This window comes from Myxine glutinosa, chromosome 9, assembly GCF_964187855.1.
Source record: "Myxine glutinosa chromosome 9, kmMyxGlut1.1, whole genome shotgun sequence".
In the NCBI taxonomy this organism is placed as follows: domain Eukaryota; kingdom Metazoa; phylum Chordata; class Myxini; order Myxiniformes; family Myxinidae; genus Myxine; species Myxine glutinosa.
Genome location: NC_136269.1, coordinates 149,279,095 through 149,291,634, shown reverse-complemented (window position 1 = coordinate 149,291,634; position 12,540 = coordinate 149,279,095). Strand labels below are relative to the sequence as shown.

Here is a 12,540-nt window from a genome sequence, read left to right as displayed (position 1 = left end):
GAATGAGCTTGTTCCTCATTCATAAACTGACGTTTGTCGACAGAGACAGACAGACAGACAGACAGACAGAAGTGAACCAATTGCTGAAAGACATTTTCCGCTTCACGTGCGTGGTGTAAAGATGGAGTGACTGCAGTGTTAACCTGCAGGGTCTTCACACCTTGCTTTTAGGGTCACATGCCCTGCAAATGTCTGTCCAGCCTGGGGATTTCGTTTGTTTTTGGTCGATCTGCTGACATAACCGAGGCCGAATCGTACCCAAGGCTTAAAAATGATACGTGCCACTTCCTTGTTTGACACGACATTTAAAAAGGATACATCATGGACAAACACCCATAGGTTGGCAGCCATCGCACCGGCTTGATGGGCCGAATGGTCCCCTCCAGTGAAGCTCCGTTCCTTGTAAGGGAACTGGTATTTATTGTTATAGATGTGTGCACCTATTTTCTGTGACCCTTGACTTGTATGAAGCAGGTTTCCATGTTTTTTGTGGAATTGTCCCCATTTTATCACATCGAGGCAAGAAGTGGCTACGGCAGGTCGGTTGGGTTAAAGTTTCTGGGTTCTTTGCACACAATGAAATCATTACTTTTTGTAAACGTTGATCCTTTAACTTGTTCGCAGTTTTGTTTCTCACAAAACATCACCAAGCCAAGTTTTTTTTTTTTTTTTTTTTTGTTTTTTTTAAATGTACATTCCGTTCCGATTACACAGCAGCGTAGAAGTACGAGGTTACATAACAACTGTTGCGGGACGCATCGCCAGCTAATAGCTAGAATAATCCTTCAGAACATTGCTTGGCATTTTCAGTTGTTTTACGCTGACACTTCATTGCTGCAATGAAAGAAATTGACACTTTTTTGTGCAGGTGCCAAGGCTCATGGAAGAGTAGCACAACAATGGACAAAAGGGTCCGCAGATATGGCATAGGGGAAAGAAATGGAATCGAGAATGGGAGGATACACTTCAGTATGAGGAGAGGAGTTGCAGGTGAAGACCGCAGTGGCTCAGCGAGCGCAGACAAGATCAGAAGTGTAGATGGGAGACCGTATGAGGTGATGGTGGCAAGGCCTAGAGAGAAGAACACGGGACAACAAAGCCTTGTGTTGGCTTCGCGATTAAGGTTGCTGCCTTAAGATCCGAGGGTCTCGGGTTCAAGCCCCTGTCGTGCCGTTGTTAACAGCAGGCCGGTCGACTCGGCCCGTCATCCTTCCGAGGTTGGCAAAAGCATCAAAAAAGGTCGTCGTCAGTGGCACAGCCGCGCCCCCAGAAGAAGATCGATACAGCCAAGCAGCTACAGGCTGCATACAAATAAATAAACAACAAAGACGTCGTGCAGAGCACAATACTTGCAATGGAGACCTTAAATTGTCGATTTCATTAAGATTAAAATTAACGATCTTAATCAATGCTCAGGTCACCAATCTGATGTCAATCAACAATCACCAATCAACAATCCACCAATCTGATGAATTTAAAAAAAAAATTTAGATGAGAAGTTCTAGACGTTTGATCTTGAGTTGACCTTTGACCTTTTGACCTCACAAATAGTTGCTTTCTCAATTCAATGGCTCGATATGCAAATCCTTTTCAACTTTCAAGTCAATCAGATGAAAAATGACGATTTTACAAATCTGACCTCAAGATGACCTTTGACTTCAAAATCAATCGACTTCTCGGTTGTGACGACCTCTGCCACTTGGTAAAGTTTCATGATGATTGGTTTCGAATTGTGAGCTGCAGGTGATTCGCAAACAAACAAACAGACACAATAATGTACAAGACCAACCAATATACTTGACAAATCTTTGATTTTGCACATAAGGAAGATTTTCTTTTCGCAATTTTTCAAATTTAATTTATTATTATATATATATTTATTTTTTTGCAATTTTTTCCTCCGACGATGAAGCATCAGTTGAGCTCTCCACGTCATCAAAGTTAAGTATTTTCCCATTCATGTCTTTGTCAAATTTCCACTGGTTATTTTATTTTGTATGTGTTACTGTGTGTTTCTAGTTAGGTTTTTGGTTTGTAATTCGTGCAAACTTGTGTGTAATTAGTCGTTTTCTGTTTGTACCGCGTGTGCGGCCTTGTCCCTCTCGTCTCCCTCCCCTGTCGATATTTTGGAAATTTAAGTTATTTCCTTCACTTTATTGCTTTTTCTTTGATTTTCTTTTCTACCCCGACCTCCCCTGAACATCTTACTCTTTGTCTAACATTTTAAATACAAAAAATATATATCTTTATTATTTCCTTCTGTCCTCGTGCTCCCCGCCCACAACCACGTGCGTGTTGTCTCTCCCCACCCCCTTTATCTCCTTTTTCTTCTGCCTCTCCAGCCGATACTCACCTTTCCAATTCTAGTTTCCACCATACTCATTCAACCCTTTCTCCTTCTTTCTCAGATCCACACCCTTTCTCCTCACACCTCCCCTCCTAAACTCCCCCCTCTCCTCCTAAACTCCCCATTCACACCTCCCCTCCTAAACTCCCCACTCACACCTCCCCTCCTAAACTCCCCCTCACCCCTCCCCTCCTAAACTCCCCAATCACATCTCCCCGCCTAAACTCCCCCTCCCCCCTGCCCCCCTGTTCTGTATCCGATGCTTCCCCTCCCTCTTCCTCAACGGTATGGACCTCAAACATCCGGGGCCTTCACTCAAACCTGATTGATTTCTCCATACAGGTTGCTTCTGACAACAACAACAACAACAACAAGCATTTTAAGTCCATTTTCCCTGCAAGAGCGGGGGTTGGCCTTGCGGTCCCCATGACAATCTTCTCCATTTTGCCCTATTTTCTGCATCTCCCCTTGTTAACCCCCTTGCCCGCATTTCTTCTTCGACCATCTTTAGCCAAGTCTTTCTCGGTCTTCCCCGTCCTCTACTTCCTTCTACATTCATTTCCATCACTCTTCTCAACCAGTCACTTTCATCCTTCCTCAACACATGACCAAACCATCTCAAACTGTTTCTCTTCACAGCATCCATCACAGGCTCTATTCCCATCATCTTTGCATCATCTTTCACAGGTTGCTTCTGACAAACCAGACTTAATCTGCTTAACAGAAACTTTCCTCCTTTAAGATGTCTCTGATTCCTTAATATCTCTCCCTGGTTACTCCCTCATCTGGTATGATAGACCTGAGCCTCGTCCTGGTGGTGGGGTTGCTATCTTTATCAAAACTCTTCCTCACTCTCCTTGCACAAACCTCATCTCTGATTGTGCAACTGGACCAGACGGCATCAGACCACGAGTCCTAAAATCCTGCTCTGCCACTCCATCTCACCCTCTCTCTGTTCCCTTCACCCTCTCATCTGCCATCTGCTTGGAAATCAGCCAACATTATCGCTTTACACAAGAAAGGTGCAAAAACAGATCCTTACAACAACAGATCAATCAGCCTGCTCCCAATAATCAGCAAGGTCATGGAATCCCTCATTGCTTCTGACATCAAATCCTTCCTCTTCTCCAATGGCTTGATTTCTTATCAAGTTGGATTCAGACCAGGTCATTCTACTCTGGAAATGCTGCTTCTGCCATCTCAACAATGGATGGAGGTCCTCAATGCCAAATAGGAAATTAGAGTCGTCTCCCTTGACATATCACGTGCCCTCGATACGGTCTGGCACCCAGCTCTGCTCACCCAACTCTCCTCCTATGGTATCCATGGAAATCTCCACGCATGGCTTGCGGACTTCCTCTCTAGTCGCAGTCAACGTGTGGCCCTGAATGGAATTCTCTCATCTCCCCTTCCTGTCCAGGCTGGAGTTCCCCAAGGTAGTGTTCTGGGCCCTGTGCTTTTTCTGGTCTTCATTAATGATCTCTCCGACTGTCTGGAAAATCCTCTCTATCTTTTTGCTGATGACTCCACTATCTGCCGCTCCATTCCTCATCCCTCAGATCGGCAGTCTGCAGCCTCCTCACTCTCTGCACACTTGGACAAAATCCACAAACTGGTCAAACAAGTGGAACATGTCTTTCAATCCTGACAAATCTCACACTCTTACTATGTCTCTCCGAAAAGACCATCTGGACAACCCTCCCATATACTTTTTCAACAATCCTCTCAAAGAAGTTCTGTCACTCAAGCTTTTGGGTCTCACTATCTGCCATGATATTTCCTGGGAAAACCACATTTCTAAACTGGCCTCCAAAGCCAGTCGTCGACTGGGCATCCTCCGTCATGCGAAGTCCTTCCTCGGCACACCTGAGCTCCTCACCACATGCAAAGCTTTCATCCGCAGCTCAATGGAATACTGTTCACCCCTCTGGGCCGGTGCTCCTGTCTCACACCTAGCTCGTCTTCACGCTGTTGAAACCAAAGCTTTCAGGATCATTGGAATCTCCTGTGATGAAGCTGATTCCCAAGGCCTTTCACTCACTCACTGCAGGCAGGTTGGTGGTCTTTCTGTCCTATACCGACTCCTCTCCGGCCTTGCTCCCCCAGCTCTCTCTGGGCTTTGTCCCCCAAATATTCCTGCAGTACGCACAAGAACTGCCAGTAACCCTCTTCTGGTGAAACTGCCAAAATCAAGACTCTCTGCTCACCTTCACTCCTTCATTCCTCTTTTCTCCCACCTCTGGAACAAACTTCCTCACTCTCTTCAATCCCACTCCTCCCTCCAGGTCTTTTAAACAGCTGTTCACCACCATCTCTTATCTTCCCACATCTAAAACCTTGATCTTTTCTACCCCCGTTAATTCACCCCAGATCCCCATCTTTGAAATACCTATTGCTTTCCAGGAAGTCCTAGCAGTGTCCATATTTTTTTTACCTCACCCACTCCTCCCCACCCCCCTTTCCCCAAAGCCCTCTCCTTTCCACAGATCTCCCGTTGTCCCCCCCCCCCCCCGCCTTCCCATGCCTTCTCCCTCCAAGTCGTCTCCCTCCCACGGATCTTCCGTGTGCTTCCCTCTCGCTCCCCATCTTGTCTCCCGCTCCCTTTATTCTATGTTTTGTGTGTCCGTTTTTTGTGTGATTAATGTTAGCTCTTACACGAGCCTCGATCTTGTATACCAAAAAATTATATTAATAATTGTACTTGTTCTTGTGTACAACAGGCGGAGTTTGATCGAAGCAGTGTACAACAATCTTCTGCCAAACAGGGAGGAGAAGGAGGTGAGGATTTTATTCTTGCTGCCCTATTTATGCCCAGAGCACAAGTATTATTTTGAGACTTATAAAGTGTTCAATACCTCAAAACTTAAGGAAATATTTAGTGTTTTTAGTCATTTGGTCAGAACAAAACATCGTATTTTGTTGACTTTCATAGTGTCACTTGTATTTTGTTGATTATGCATGGAATTGGAGGTTTAATTTAATTAAATGGAATGCAGGGCTGGCACGAGAGTGCAGACGAGAGGTATACGCGCTTGCTTCTGATCTATCAGACCTGAGTTATAATGTCGGCCCAGTAGTTGTAAACTATCATCCCAGTGATTCACATGCAGGGAAATTCATAACGTGTGAATTCTTTTCTCATATGTCGGTCCATCTCGTTTGTTACTTGCCGGAATAGATTCCGGCAAGTATGTTGGTTGTTTGGTTTGTCTGTCTGTTTGTCTGTCTGTGCGCAGCACTACGTCTACATCATTGTACATTGCATCGCCAACTTTACACACATATTTGCCTCGCCCTGGAATAGGCTGTGCCCAATTTCTAACTCTCTAGGCCCAAGGTCAAGCTCAAGGTCACCCAAAACGTGCAAATCGTGATCGCAGCGTAAAGTCGGGGCGAGGCGGAGTGATACAGCGGAAGGATTCGACAGTTTTAATGAAGCTGGGATGAGGCGGATTTTCATTGGGACCTTCATCCTGATTTCGTTACCTCTGCCACCGAAGGTGGATGGAGGTTATGTTTTCACCCCTGTCTGTTTGTCTGTTTGTTACTTGCCGGGATAGATTCCGGCAAGTATGTTGGTTGGTTGGTTTGTTACTTGCCGGAATAGATTCGCCGGAATAGATTTTGGGTTGTGAGGGGGCTTGAAGCCAGATTTTAATCTTACAGCCGCCATGTTGGTGCTCACCGTCACTGCGATGTGAAGCGAAAGACGCCTCAGAGCTGTCACATTCACAATCGCTACGTCGTATGTACTCCCGATACGTGTTTCCTTCATTGTAAAAACAACCAAGTCAACAGTTAAAAGGATTTTGAGCCGATAGCTGTTACGGCCTTGGCAAGATCGATGGAGACAGCGATCTGTTAGCGTATACACCGCCTAAATAGCTATGTGGAATTCTCTCATGTAGAGATTAAACCCACATCGTTTGAACTTTGGCAGAGGTCATTATTTACTTTTAATGATGTTTATATACGAATCAAAAAGAAGATAATTGGTTTTGGGTCGTCCTAGCAACATGACAATTTAAATAAACATAAATGCAAATTTCGCATGTGGAAAAAGTAAGTACACCCCTACATTTATCAATACTTCAAATACCTAAAATTAGAATCAGGTGCACCAGCTCAGGTGCAAATGATTAGAACATCGTTAGAGAGGATCTTGGAGGAACCTGTCTTATTTAAACCTCAGACATTTAGTTTGGTTTGCTCTTTGTTGTTGATGTGTGCAGCGTCACCATGCCTAGATCAAAAGAGCTCTCTGAGACCTTCAGAAAGAAGGTTATAGATGCCTACGAGTCTGGGAAGGGATTTAAAAAGATCTCCAAGCAATTTGAAATCAATCATTCGACTATCCGGAAGATCATCGACAAGTGGAGAAGATTCCAAACAACGGCCAACTTGTTCAGGCCAGGCCGCCCCAGCAAGTTCAGCCCGAGAGCAGACCGCAAGATGCTGAAAGAAGTCTCGAAGAACACCAGAATGTCATCAAGGGACCTACAGGTAGCTCTTGCCACTGTTGATGTCAAAGTGCATGAGTCTACCATTAGAAAGAGGCTGCACAAATTTGATCTACATGGGAGGTGTGCCAGGAGGAAACCTTTGCTGTCAAGAAAGAACATCAGGGCAAGACTAAAGTTTGCCAATGAACACCTCGGCAAAGACCAGCACTTCTGGAACAATGTGCCTGGACAGACGAGTCAAAGGTAGAGCTATTTGGCCACAGTACCAGAAGACATGTTTGGCAAAAACCAAAGACAGCATTTGACCACAAGAACCTGATACCAACTGTAAAGCATGGCGGTGGAAATATTATGGTTTGCGGCAGCTTTGCTGCATCAGGGCCTGGGCAGCTCACCATCATAGAATCCTCGATGAATTCTTCATTGTACCATAGGGTGCTTGAGGATAATGTGAGGCCATCTGTCGGAAAGTTGAAGCTCAACCGAAAGTAGACCTTGCAACATGACAATGACCCTAAACATACCAGTAAATCCACCAAGGAATGGCTGAAAAGAAAGAAATGGAGGGTTCTGGAATGGCCAAGTCAAAGCCCGGATTCAAATCCCATCGAGATTTTGTGGGGGGGTTTGGAACGAGCTGTGCATGCAAGAAACCCCTCAAACATCGCACAGCTGAAATAATTCTGCATGGAGGAGTGGGCAAACATTTCTCCCAGTCGATGTCAGAGACTGGTAGACAGTTATAAGAAACACCTACTTGAGGTTGTTTCTGCCAACGGGGGCAATACCACCTATTAGAGCCAAGGGTGTACTTACATTTTCCACATGCGAAATTTGCATTTATGTTTGTTTAAATTATACAATGGACTACAAAATGTAAATGTTTCATGATATTTGTTTTATTATATCACCTTTATCTATCAATGTTGTTGAAATGAAGATCAAATAGCTTTATGTTGAAATATGTTGAAAAAGTCAAAACTTTACATGGGGTGTACTTACTTTTTCACGTGACTGTATGTATGTATGTATGTCTGTATGTATGTATGTATGTATGTATGTCCCCTCAAACGTATACCAATCAGAGCTGAGGATCTGGTCACATGACAGGGTGATGTGATTACGTCTGATGTCATTACGGCGGCTGACTCTCCACACACCGCCATTTTGATTTATATGCCATTCATGCCGAACATATCGTCGAACCTGTCATACATCACAATCCACATGCTCCACCTTTACGTTTTTCATTCAGTGTGAAACACAAACAAACCGATTGTTGAAATAAGCATGAAATGTCGAAAGCATAGACGTTACTGCTCTTCCAACAATACGGTACGTGTAGGCCTTAGGCGTCATGCCTCATCTTCGGACCGCTTCAGACAAATTAAGCCCAGGTTTCTTAATGCAGTAGTGTATCGTTTCAGTCGTATCGTTTTCATAATAATAATAATATAGTAAATATAACCATAACACTTTAATCCCAATGTAGTGAATGGAAAGTTAATGGATTGAAGCGTTGTATGGTTCATGATCAATGATGAGCGTTGTTCGGCACGACTATTAATAATCGCAGAAGTGAGGAATTAGCCTCGGTTTTTTAATGGTAATATCATTTTCTAAATATAACGTTAATATTATAGTAAATGTAATCCTAACACTAATCCCTTCATAGTGACTGCAAACTTACTGGACGTTAAAATATATCATCTTCTACATAATAAATTAGCAGCAGTTTTGTGTCCGTTACGTCATTACGTCTATGATGTTATTACGATGGCTGACTCCACTGACTGACATTTTAATTTACTAGTCGGCCTACACCCGCCTACTACGGGAGTGCTAGGAAGGGTCATTCCTCTTTGGGGTATATAGATTACAGTCGACCTATGGTCGGGTCTCAAGAGCATTGAGTGTGTGTTCATTTACCAAGTTTTTTGTACAGAGATCACCAAGTGATTTAAACATTCGAGCAAGCACTCCATTCCCAACCGTTAAGGAACGGCTAGCTTGGCAAGCGCTAGCTAGCAGCTTGGTAAATGAGTATGCCTCCAACCCTTGTGGGGTACATAGATTACAGTAGATCTTCGCTCCGTTCTGTAAGTAAAACTTCCCTCACGGATGTCGGGATTCCTCCAAATTTCTTTGTTAAATGTTATAAACAGCATTAGCGACTGTTTGAAAAGCTAAACATGTGTGTGTGGTTTATAATATTGTACAAGCCCAGCTTCGCCGCTGTTAGACTTTTTGTCTTGTTTTTGAATGTTTTACAAAATAATTAAAAATGAAAAGCTGAAATGTCTTGAGTCAATAAATATTCAACCCCTTTGCTATGACACTCCAAATTGAGCTCAAGTGTATCCAATTTCCTTTGATCATCCTTGGGATGTCTCCACAACTTGATTGGACTCCTCCTATGGCAAATTCAATTGATTGGACATGATTTAGAAAGAAACACACTTTTCTATACAAGGTCCCACAGTTGACTGTGAATGTCAGAGCAGAAACTCTACCATGAAGTCCAAGTAACTGTCCATAGGGCTCTGAGGTTGTGAGGAGGCATGTATGTGGGGAAGGGTAGGAAACAATTTCTAGAGTTTTGAAAGTTCCCAAGATCACAGTGAGCTCCATCATTAGGAAATGGAAAGAATATGGAATTACCCTGACGGCTCCTAGAGCTAGCCATCCAACCAAACTGAGCAACCGGGCAAGAAGGACCTTAATCAAGGAGGTGACCAAGAACCCATTGAACACTGTGACAGAACTACAGAGTTCCTTGGTGAGATGGGAGGACCTGCCAGAACGACCACAATCTCTGCAGCACTTCACAAATCTATGCTTTATGTGAGAGTGGCCAGACTGACGCCACTTCTGAGAAAAAGCACATGATATCCAATCAGCAACTTGCAATAAGACACGTGAAAGACTTAGAGCATGAGGCAAAATATTCTGTGGTCTGATTAGGTGAAAATTGAACTCTTTGGCCTGAATGGAAAGCTCTACATCTGGCAGAAACCGAGCACAGCTCATCATCCATCGAACACCATCCCTACCGTGAAGCATTGTGGTGGCAGCATCATGTTATGGGGATGCTCTTCAGTGGCTGGGACTGGGAGACTTGTAAGGATAGAGGGAACAATCATTCGAACCAAATTCAGGCAAATCCTTGAGGAGAATCTGCTTCAGAGTGCAAAAGACCTTAAACTGCGGTGAGGATTTACGTTCCAACAGGACAATGACCCCAAGCATACAGCCAAAGCAACACTGGAATGGCTCCAGAACAAGAATGTGAAAGTCCTTGAGTAGCCCAGCCAAAGCCCAGACTTGAATCCCATTGAGAATCTGAGGAAAGACTTGAAGATTGCTGTTCACCGACGCTCCCCATCCAACTTGACAGAGGTTGAACAAATCTGCAAGGCCGAATGGGAGAAACTCCCCAAATCCAGATGTGCAAAGCTGATACAGACATAACCAAGAAGACTCGAAGCTGTAATTGTGCCAAAGGCGCTTTTACAAAGTATTGACTCAGGGGGGCTGAATACCTTTGCACACCATGTGTTGTTTTGTGTGGATCAATTTTTGTGTGTGACAATTTTTTAAAATTAATTCCATTTTAAATTTGGGTTGTAACTCAACAAAATGTGACAAAGTCAAGGGTTGTGAATACATTCTGAAGGGTGTGTGTGTGTGTGTGTGTGTGTGTGTGTGTGTGTGTGTGTGTGTGTGTGTGTACACTACCGGTCAAAGGTTTTAGAACACCTCAATTTTTCCAGTTTTTGTTGAAATTTACGCAGTTTATTGTCTCAATGTACTCTGAAATTAAGCAAAGAACAAACAAACAATTGGAGATAAAAAAGAAATCATAGAATCATTTTGTTTAACAAAATGTAATTTACATTTTTGACTCGGCAAGTAGCCACCTTTTTCAGATATAACCGCCGAACACACTTGTGGCATTCTTTCTACAATGGAAATCAAATATTGTTCGGGAAGTTCTTCCCAACTCTGTTGCAGAAGTTCCCACAAATGTGTTGCACTTGTTGGTTGCTTTGCTTTCACCCTTCTGTCCAGTTCATCCCAAACCAGCTCGATGGGGTTTAAGTCTGGAGATTGTGCTGGCCATTCCATGATTTGAAGCCTCCCGTCTTGTTCTTTTCCTCAAAGGTAGTTTTGACATAGCCTGGAGGTGTGTTTAGGGTCAATATCTTGCTGTGGGATGAACCCCTGACCAACTAGGCGTATACCAGAGGGTATTGCATGGCGCTGCAAAATGCTGTGGTAGTCCTTATGGTTCAGGGTGCCAGTCACTCTGTGCAAGTCGCCGACTCTGGATCCAGAAAAAGAGCCCCAGACCATCACGCTTCCTCCTCCATGTTTGACAGTTGGTGTCACACACTGAGGAACCATCCTTTCGCCTACTCGACAGCGTACAAAAACCCTGCGTGATGAAACAAAGATTTCAAATTTGGATTCATCGGTCCATAAGACCTTCTACCAGTCTTCAGTCGTCCACTGGCGGTGCTTCATGGCCCAGACAAGCCTCTTTTTCTTATTTCGCCATCTTAGCAATGGCTTTCTTACTGCCACTCGACCTGTCAACCCTGCAGCTCGAAGTCTTCTCTTCACAGTTGAAACTGAGACCTGCTTACTTCGACCAGTGTTAAGCTGTTGTCCTGTGAGCCGCCTATCACGCAAGCTGTTGACTCTCAGAAACTTGTCTTCTGATTCTGTTGTGGCTTTGGGTCTGCCAGACCTCTTCCTGTCAGAGTTTCCTCCAGTTTCCAAGTGCCTTTTAATGGTGTAGGAAACTGTACTCACTGACACCTTGGCTTTCTTTGCAATTTCTCCAAAGGAAAGACCTACACTTTTGGGTTATAATGCTCTGTCTGTCTTCCTTTGTTAATTGCCTTTTTCTCACCATTATGATAGCAATATACTACTTCCTGCAGTGCAATATTGTCCAAATAATGCTTCAGAGGGTGTAATAACAGTCTGTTCCAATACTGCTTTTATACAGACAGGGGGTTTGTAATCAAGTAATCAGCAGAGGTTGGGACACCTGTAGGAATTGTTTGCATCAATTTCCAAGGCTTAATTTACTTGCATTGCTGCAGAACAGCTGTTGTTAACCCATTACTTGTTCCCTGAAGAAGGCCTTTTTTACAATATAATTGTGCAATTTACATTACTAGTGAGATACCCGTGCGAAGCACGGGTGGGAGGTCAGGAGCAAACGGGCAATGCAGATATGGCGAATGCTAAAGCATGAAACCAATAAATTCCACATTCCTGTAGCACCCTCAGTCGCACGTCAGACATGGACAGCAAGTTCGTGAAGGACTTCCATGAAAAACGTACCCGTTCGCAAACAAACGGGTACGTTCACGTATAGAAACATCGTTCGTGGGTCCGTGGCGAATCTGCATATGGCGATCCATGAAGTTCACGTTTAGAAAGTAGAAACCATCACGGCATGTCGTCATTCACTTGAACTCGATATCTCTTTTTTCATTCCAAACAATATAACTCCAATCACAAATTAATCACAAAATAAACTTTTAACAACATTGTTAATGTTTCCTTCATTGTAAAAACTACCAAGTCAACAGTTAAAATGATTTTGAGCCGATAGGTGTTACGGCCTTGGCAAGATCGATGGAGACAGCGATCTGTTAGCGTATACACCACCCAAATAGCTATGTGGAATTCTCTCATGTAGAGATTAAACCC

The 12,540-nt window shown here is 43.7% G+C and overlaps 1 protein-coding gene across 7 annotated transcripts in view; it reads left to right on the top strand.

The window, feature by feature from the left end:
- The window catches only part of PPM1B (protein phosphatase, Mg2+/Mn2+ dependent 1B), an 88,660-nt gene that overhangs the window by 64,855 nt on the left and 11,265 nt on the right, over positions 1-12,540 (top strand). For all 7 annotated transcript variants that reach the window (XM_078785040.1, XM_078785039.1, XM_068127925.2 and 4 more), the window contains exon 5: positions 5,068-5,125. In XM_078785040.1, coding sequence (XP_078641166.1) covers positions 5,068-5,125 — 58 coding nt within the window. The remainder of the gene's footprint in view (positions 1-5,067; positions 5,126-12,540) is intronic.